General features: G+C 43.4%; 1 protein-coding gene across 1 annotated transcript; it reads right to left on the reverse strand.

The window, feature by feature from the left end:
- Window positions 1–646: 646 nt before the first annotated feature.
- On the reverse strand, window positions 647–5,441 carry LOC147465634 (uncharacterized). Its single transcript, XM_086521065.1, has 3 exons — window positions 4,332–5,441; window positions 2,932–3,962; window positions 647–1,853 (listed from the first exon to the last, which is right to left on the reverse strand). Exons 1-3 carry the CDS (start codon window positions 5,052–5,054, stop codon window positions 1,487–1,489), a joined length of 2,121 nt encoding a protein of 706 aa, XP_086377191.1. The 5' UTR covers window positions 5,055–5,441; the 3' UTR covers window positions 647–1,486.
- Between the last annotated feature and the right edge of the window lie 4,063 nt (window positions 5,442–9,504).

Raw genomic sequence — 9,504 nt, forward strand, 5'->3', positions numbered from 1 at the left:
GACAAACTTGCATGAACAAAATGGGTCATCAAAATGCTCTTGTCTTTTGAGGAGAATTGGACCATCTTACTATGCAAAAGAATGAACGCTTCTCAATGCTAGACCCTAAGGACACACAAAGTTTCCCAATGGGCACTACTTTGTTTAGCAATAGCTATGGAATGCATCTAGTGGCCGGATGTAGACACCACCCTAATAAGTCATTGTTGAAGTGGACTCCATCAGGTGGTATAACCCCAATCAATAAGGAAGAAAGTAGTCGGTAGAAGATGTACAGCGAGAGCCTCTCCACCAAGGGCAAGTATGGGACCTATCACCTACTTTCTGCTCAATTCAAGTTGTGTCAAGGCAACCATCCCATTCTCTATTCTCTCATCAGACCAACTTTGATGATTATTGAGCCTAGGGTGGGGAGTGTACATGCCTAGACATTTCCCCAAGACTCGAAGAGGCCCAATCCTTTGTTAGCAGTCCATTTTCGTCTTTGGTCTTATCCAAGTAATAACTTAGCTGTGGGGAAACACGTATAGATTTTGTATCTTTTGCTTTCGATATAGTTTTGCATGCAATCATGTCAAAAACAAGTATACCTTTGCCATTTTTATTTGAAAAAATAGACCTTTGGTCAAACACAGACAAAAGGGAATCTTCCTTGAGGAGCTTTTGTGCTCCACATTAATTAATACTTACTGCAACAAATTTGATATAAATACAACTCTCTTTGCGAGGAGCAACACAGGTAATGAAACACAAATTCCCCCCTCTAAAGAACCCAACATAGGAAGTAAAAAGTCTATAGCAAAAGAATTCCTACCCAACAATTGGCAAGGAAGGGGGGTGCAAAGTAGTCCTGAAGGCTCTCCACATCTGGCAGCAAATAAAGACAAGTGGCAAATGTGTGGAAGGAGCCCATAAGGTGGCACTGAAGTTGTCCGAGTTTTTATGGGGGGGGAGGGGGTGAATGAACAAGAGGTTGCTGGCTAGGATCATATGGAAAGAGCCAGAGAAGGGCACAGAGCAAGACAACAAGGGAGGGCGTGTGGAGAGGTGAGGACCATGTGCACGGGTGATGGGGGGCCTAGACTCTAGTGCACCCTCAATTTTTAGAGGGGATCTACGGTTGAAAGTCAGCGTCACTTGTCGGCGAAGATCACAACTGTTGATCACAAATGTGAACTTGATGTAAACTAGATGTAAACTCGGACAAATGTGAACTAGTTGTGAACTTGCATGTAAAGTAGATGTGAACTTTGCAAAGTCTGTGAACTATAGTATTGTGGTGTAAACTCGATGTGAACTCGAGGTAAACTCGATGTGAACTAAGATTGCGGCAGGCCAGATCTACGCAATTGATGCTACTGTTCTACATGCTTATCAAAACGCGTGTAATAGTGTAGTGGTAACGCATTGGTCTTGGGACCGGGAGGTTGTGAGGTCGAATCCTACCAAAATTATTTTTTCCTCTCAAGGAATCTACGGCCCACGATCAACAATCATGTAGATCCCCTCTAAAAATTGAGGGTTCAAATAGAGACGTGGGGCGGGCAGGGCAATATCGGGCATAGGCATGCGTATGGACAGACCAGTAGATGAGGGACCAGAAAGCAATATTGATCCAGGAGAGGAGCTCGAAGAGAATAAGGGACGGGTGCCATTTCGGCGCAGTTTTGGTCGGGTCAAAGATTGGCGCCCCATCGGCGTTAAATTTGAGGAGGGACTTGCGTTGCTCCGGTCTGACGCCCGTGGGCCATAGAATGTGAAACACAGGCACGCTCATGTGTGCGCATACGCTCAGCAGGAACATCGACAGCCCCACCACCATCAGCACTTCCCGGCAATCGTCGATTCCATACCTACATGCACACACGCCGACGGTAAGCGCTCTCTCTCTCTCTCTCTCTCTCTCTCTCTCTCTCTCTCTCTCACACACACACACACACACACACACACACACAATGGACCTTGGTAATCTAGGGTCTCTAGATGAATCGCATACTGTACATTTTGTCTTCTTGAGACTACTCTTGCCCTGCTAAATGTTTTGATACACATCAAAGCCTAACATTGGCACCCATATGCCACGAAGAATGTGCTGGTATAGTGACTTATGGTGCGTATGCAAACACTTTGTGTAGGTGTCAAGTGTTGCGAAGACCATACACACATTAATGTCTGTGAATAGTGCATGGTGGATACATTGCAGAGACATTTCACCATGCATCCCATGTATGGTCTATGCCTTTTGCAACTTAGGCACACCGTCTGCTCCAGACACACCCTACATGTGTATGTTTCTCTGCAACATACATACATTCTACATGTGTCTATGTTTTTTGTGTGCTGCACATACGTACATGATGCATCTTGCTCATAAGTTTTTTATGTTTGTGACAAATTCTTTTGTTCTTGGCCACATTTGTCCATACATTTTGCTTTTACACATACATCATATGCCCCATATACCTATCGTTGTACATATCTACATGTTGTATGTGGTGCCGAGAACTCATGTCCTTTCAACCAAAGCTAACATGGGGCACATGCACACATGTCATGCCATAGAATTTTGTGACCAGGCAACTAGTGTAACTTTACATGCAAGTTCTTGAATGTGTATATTTGACATACATATACACACAGAGTATCAGGGGGACTCAAAGGGGTGCTCCTGAGTGCTGCTATGTAGATGTAAAACAAACATGCATTTGTAAAATGGACATATTTTACGCCATGTATTAGGGATGTATGTGGATGTACATAGCACAAACATGCATTTCTGCATTAAACCCATGTATATGTATGTGTGTGTTTGAAACGACATCCAAACTTGCTCATATGCAGTCAATTCATTCTATGCAAATGGCTCGGGAGCACCTAGATAAACATAAAACTAATGGAAGGTTATAAAAAGGCATTCCAGGTAAATCATACCTTGACAATGTGATGTATGTTCTCACGAGAATCGTTGTGATGCCTAGAATAATGAATGCAATGTGCACTTGAACATGCTTCAAGTCATTCAATTTCTTCATCCAAGGTTGCTGTTTGGCCTTGCCAGCAGCTGCACTGCGGTCGATGTTGCTTGTAGGCACAAATTTGAAGGTGCTTTTGAAGTTAAAGGCAGCGTCAACTATCATTTGGAAGAAGAAGGGTGTCATCCACCAGAATTGGGACTCATCTCTGTTCCTACTTTGAATGGGTTGTGGCACCTCTATCCATATAACATACCAAAACACCCTCCACACTATGAGGTAAACAGCCAAGTACGACAGCAAGGTCTGGTTCTCCTCCTCGTCTCCTATCACAAGATTGAGACGAAACGCAAGCGCGGCCCAAAGCGTCGTGACAAGTATGATGTTGAGAATGGACATGTAGTAGAAGCCCGTATGCCAAAAATAGCAAAATTTCTGCAGAATGTTAAGCTTGCTCCTTCTGCCGAGCATGATTCTCCATGTTGCCGCAAATTGCTGTAAGGCACCCTGCCCCCATCGCTGGCGTTGTTTCACAAAGGCCTCAAATGACCATGGAGTGAGCCCTATTTGAAGCTTCTCATTTACATATGCGGACCTGTAGCCACGGTTGAAGAGCGTGTATGCGGTCATTGTGTCTTCAGTGATGGATTGTGGCTGAAACCCACCAATTTCATCCAAATGCTTTCTTTTGAAGAGTGCTCCGGTGCCCACACATGTTGCGCATCCGAGAGTATTTCTGTGCACCATCACCCTATCGTAGCCAAACCCGCATGCATCATTCAGAGGGTCCCCTATCGGTAGATTGTAGAATGATTGTGGTATTTGAACAAAGGAAACATTTGGAGAGTTGACTATGTGCGGGAGTATTCGGTTCAGAAAAGAGGGGTGGAGGATCATGTCTGCATCCATCATGACTATGTACTCGGCGTCCGAGTGTTGGAGACCAAAGTTCATGTTTCCGCACTTGAAGTTATGTGGCACCCCTGGTATCTGCAAATTTTCAATGCCAATTATTGTTAGTGATGATTAAGCAACTAGAAACATGCATATTATCAGACCTCAATCAGGCACCACGATAGATACTACAAATTGCATAGCACATTGAGAGTGCAAACCTGCATTTCTATGAAAGCATTATATTATGTGCATCAAAGGGGTTAATGCAAGATGTATTGCATTATACATATGCAAGCACACTAAGCGTGGTGCTTGTCTACGTCCTTGCATGCACATGGATCAATGCAACTTCCACAAGCACACGCGCCAAATTTGTACTCATGCACTCGCTTCTTTAACATGCCTTCAGCTTAAACGACATTCACTTTCATGGTCCTTGATTATGCTTGCAGATGAGATTACCTTCTTCCTTCTCAAGTATACAAGTTGATCACTCCCGCTCTCCACACGGATGGCGTCACAGAATGCCTTAAGGTCATCGTCCCCCCCGTCATCGAGAACAAAGACCTTGAAGTGGTCCTTGGGATAGTGGAGAGCAAGGGCTGCTAGGACACTCTCTTGGGGCACTTCTGTGGGCTCCTTGCAACAAGGGATCATAACATGCACAGTGGGATACTTTTTTGATGCCACAAGATCAGATTTTGAGTCATAATCCTCAAAGCTACTTAGCTTATGAAGCATCGGCTTGATATGAGAAGGGGGTTTTGCGACTGTAGGCGGGACTAAGTAATCCACTGCTGCAATGATTCCACACATGAAGTAAAGAACCTCGCATCCCAATACGAGGACAAGCCATGGTGTCCCAAGAGCAGTAGGGAGCTCTTTGTAGTAGAGCCGTATTTTGAACATCAGGTAGTTGAAGTTGCTGGCGAGGTAACCTAGCAGAAGCATGGATGTGAAGATGTGAAGGATAAGTTTATGGTTGGACAAGAAGTTGTTGAGGATGCCGAGGCAGAGGACGGAAGACCGTTTTCCTCCACGAGTCTTGATGAAGAATTTGGGAAGCAAGCGCGTGTGGTGATGATGATGGTGGTGCACATTCAATTGTTTCCCAGAGATTTTCTGCAGCAGAAGCAAGTTTGTCTCCTCGGCATGGCGGCGTTCGGTTAGCTCTTGTTCACCCATAGTGGTTAATCCAAATGTGAATGTGAAGGTGTAGCTAAACTATGGTTTTACTTGGTTATGCTGATGCACATGAATGCAGCGAACAAAACGCATGCATCGATTATGTTGGGGCGGATGCGAACGCAAAAATTAGTCAATCATCCACAAGTCGAAATGCACAAAGCTAGAGTTCATTCAATAGGACAGGCTCTGTTGAAGGTTCTATACACAGACTACATGTATATATGTATATATATGTCTACTATTGACTGAATGCCTAGATTAAGATTACAAAATTGTGATTAATTCACTAGATTTGGATGCAAATGTGATTAATACACAAAGAGAGAAATGCAGATTAATGAAAGTGCCCTCGTCGTAGATCCCTCCACTCTCACCCCGTGTCATTTATAGAGGAGGCTAGCCCTATCTATGTATCTAATCGATATGTGAATTGTGCACGCACATGCACGCACATATGGATGTCAACAGTGTTTGGGAAAAGTGTCTTAGCTTACAATCTTACTACTCTGAAAAATCCAATAATCTTTGGTTAGTAGAAAGGTGAAAGGAAAAAAATTCCCATTGAAATTGGAGAAATATAGCGTAGACATGTGAAAAAATTGCTGAAGTTTCTTACATTTCCTCTATGAAAAAGCATAGAGAGGAATTGCATGGTTATGAAAATGATTTTCCCCACTGTGTTGCCCGATGTGGTGAATTAAAATCTCATTAATCAAAATTTCAATGCCGTACAAGCAATCATTGTACATCCTTTTTGCTAACATCGAGGGATCCACAAAGGTTGTTGGTAAATCACCCACATGGACAAACAAGGGCACACTAGTGTGGCCATGTACCATGGGGCAAGGGCGGTGTTCGGGAAAAATCATTTTTCCAAACATACAAAATGCCTTTCCTTGAATTTGCCAAGAGGAAAATTTAAAAAATTAGGTTACTTTTTAGGTTTTCACACTATTTTTCTCTATTTTGGGGCGGAATTTCTCCTTTTTCCCCTTGCGCTCAACCGGCATTTTGGAAATTGAAAACGGCACGATATTAAGCTGAGACACATTTTTCCCGAACATTGGGCAAGGGGCTACACTCCACTATGTACCATGTACACTCCACTCAAGCAAGTACCATGTACCATGGGGCAAGGGGCTACACTCCACTATGGACAAACAAGGGCCACTATGAACACTAGTATGGTCGGCCGCCTCCGGCGGCCCCTCTCTCTCTCTCTCTCTCTCTCTCTCTCTCTCGCCTGCAGTCGTCAGGTCGCATGAGCTCCCCCCCCCCCCCCCCCCCCAAACAAAAATCACAATCCCTCCCTCTCACTGATGAAGGACGCTAATCCTAACCTCGATATATTGATGCAGACAAATACAACGTCGAAACTATAGGTTTCAAGTCACCTGTAAACACCCAAGTCCCCCTATTCTATAGGCGAAGATCAAGGCACCTTCATGCTCTTAACCCCCCGCCAGTCAGGCCCTCGTTAATGGGCAATCCTACATCTTTCTGAGTCATCCAATTCCGATCATCGTCATCATCACCTACGATAACATCGAAGTATTGTAGGCTGTGCATACAGAAGCAACCAATTTTGGATCCAGAAACTTATTGAGAGCTGAGTAGATTTCCAAAAGCTGTCGGCTTCTGAGGCAGCCTTGCCACCAAGCCTTCTTCAAGCTTTGTGATTGCACATGAAACATTGGAGCCTACCGGAGCACTGACTCGAAGTCCTCTCTCTCTCTCTCTCTCTCTCTCTCTCTCTCTCTCTCAAAGCACTGGAAGCAGTGTTAAGGAAAAATGTGTCTCAGCTTAATATCGTGCCATTTTCAATGTCAAAAATGTCGGTTGAGGGCAAGGGGAAAGGAAGAAATTCCGCCCCAAAATAGAGAAAATTAGCGTAAAAACCCAAAGAATTACGTAATTTTAAAATAGTTCCTCTTGACAAAATCGAGGAAAGGAATTTTGCATGTTTGGAAAATTGATTTTTTAAGAGCACTGGAAGTCGTCAGAATATGTGTGTGTGTGTGTGTGTGTGTGTGTGTGTGTGTGTCATCCGTAGCATTCTCTGTCTCTCTCTCTCTCTCTCTGCAAATGTCTGTTGAGCACAGATCCATACCCGGTACTGCACCAACCGGACAGACAGGTGGCGCCTTCCGCAGGACTCTCTCTCTCTCTCTCTCTCTCTCTCTCTCTCTCTCTCTCTCACGCACGCGCACACACACACACACACACCTACACACATATCTACTAACATAATATGGCGGAGGACGTGACCCTTTACACGTGTCACCTTCTGCGAGATGAAAGCTATAAGCCAAAAGTGCGGGAGCGAAAAAGAGAGAGAGAGCTCAGAGGGGAGCGAAGGAGAGAGAGAGAGAGGCTGGCAAAGGCGGCCGGTCGTGCTCGTACATATATACGTACATAAGTATTGTGTATTTGTGACGAGCTTCCTCTTGGGGATGTCAACTCTTGGACTCCGTTCATTCCAAGGGTACATGCAATAGGGGCAAGGGGGGCATTTTTTATTGCCACCGTCTCTCCTAATCTGATCGTTTATCCCACTCTAACGACGGACTTAGAGTGGGTCGGATGATAGGCTGGTCTGGACCACTAGTATCAAGTTAAATGAACATAAAATAGCAATCCAAATAGTGAACTAGCACCAAAAAAAACCTAGATAAAATCCCACTCGCAAAGTTTCCCAAGTTTAGAGGTGAGAAAACCTACAAAAGTTGGAAACTAAACCTTCAATTATTTAGACATGCAGGGGTTTTTAAGGTTTCAGAGAAAATATGTCGATGGACAATAGAGTTAAACATATAAAATGCTAATAAAAAACCATCCTCACTCTTAAATAGCCATACTTCTTCTGTTGTCAAATTTACAGATTTGAACAAGTCTATTTCACTTGGAGGGCCTCGCGACAGCCCCCCTTCATTCCAACGCTGAATCACTTGGCTGCTTAATCACTCGGCTGCTTTAACAATTGGAGGTGTGGATCTCCAACAGCACCTGTCCATTGTGGAAGTATCTGCCTTGTTTAGTGGCACTGAAGGTCTCTTCCAAGGGGTGGGCTCCCTTTCAAGCCTTGTGATTAAATTTCACCACTCACAATTGTGAGAATGGCTAAAAAACAAAGCCAATTAGAATAGAGATAAAGGTTTTACCATATTTTATGATATATCTTCAACCAATTTATTTTTTAACCAGATTAAAAATTATTCTTTCTCAAAATTTAAGAAGACCGTATTAATTTCAACTAAATGTTTATATCCTTTACTATATTAATTTATATTAATATAGTAATGTTTAAATGTTTATATAAATTTGAACTATATTGAACTTTTACTTTCTTTTTTCTCCATTAAATTGTACTCGGTCTAGGAACAATATTTTTGCCCTCGGGGATTCAAATTTAAGCTCATATAATAGAGACATGGTGCCCATTTCAGCAAATGTAAGTTTCTTTTTGGGATCGATGTCGATGGTAGGAAACCCTATCATGTAGATCTTCTAGAAATTTCTCCCAAGACGAGATTGGGGGTCCTTCAATTTCCCCTGCCAAAATTAAGTGAAGAGGCTTAGGCCATGGTCACGCGAGGCTTAGTGAGAACTAAGCCTGGACAGAATCTGACAGGTCGTAGAGGAACGTGACCGGCAGTAGCAAGTAGAGAGAGAAGCGGAAGGTGCCGACAGGAGAGAGAGAGAGAGAGAGAGAGAGAGAGAGAGAGAGAGAGAGAGAGGGACCTGACCAAGAGCGTACCGGCATAGTTTTGTAATTGTGCCTTTTTACGCACAGTTACAAAACTATGCCGGTGGAAAGGTTTCGCTCTCAGACGTACGGCTGTCAGACTTACGACAAACTAAGCCTCGGGTGACCATGCTCTTAATAGACACGCCTCATCTTTCATTGCCTTCACAAGAGCGAGCTACCATCCTCGTTACGTGTCAAAACTCAATCTCTTTTTTTTTGTGTGTATGCCCATGTAATAATGTTAGAAAAGCCTTGGAGATTGTTCAAGTGTTTGCCATCGCATCACGATCCCAATGTAACATAGAGAAATCAAGACTTATTTCTTTGTCGGAAGAAGATAACTTTGATGTTGCAGGTTGGACAGGGGAGATTGTCAAAAGAGGGAACATCTTCCGGCACTTGGGGGTGCCCGTTGGTGAAGGAATTACACATAAGACAGCCTTTGACCGTGTTCACAAAAGAATTAAAAAGAAAATGAAGCGTTGAAAATTCATCTTGATTCCTTTTTACTGTAGAGCTACGATAATTAATACCTTCTTCATCTTGTATATAACCTTCACTTTACCCTTCTTCCAACTATCTCGAAAAAATTGGAATTCCTTCTTGAAGCCAATCAAGGAGTTTTTGTGGAGAAATAAACTCTCTGCAGATAGATCGTGGCAATGGAGTAAATGGGCGGCTATTGCTAAACCAAAAGCG

This window comes from Adiantum capillus-veneris, chromosome 1 (genome assembly GCF_014529385.1).
Source record: "Adiantum capillus-veneris isolate H3 chromosome 1, ASM1452938v2, whole genome shotgun sequence".
Classification (NCBI taxonomy): Eukaryota; Viridiplantae; Streptophyta; class Polypodiopsida; order Polypodiales; family Pteridaceae; genus Adiantum; species Adiantum capillus-veneris.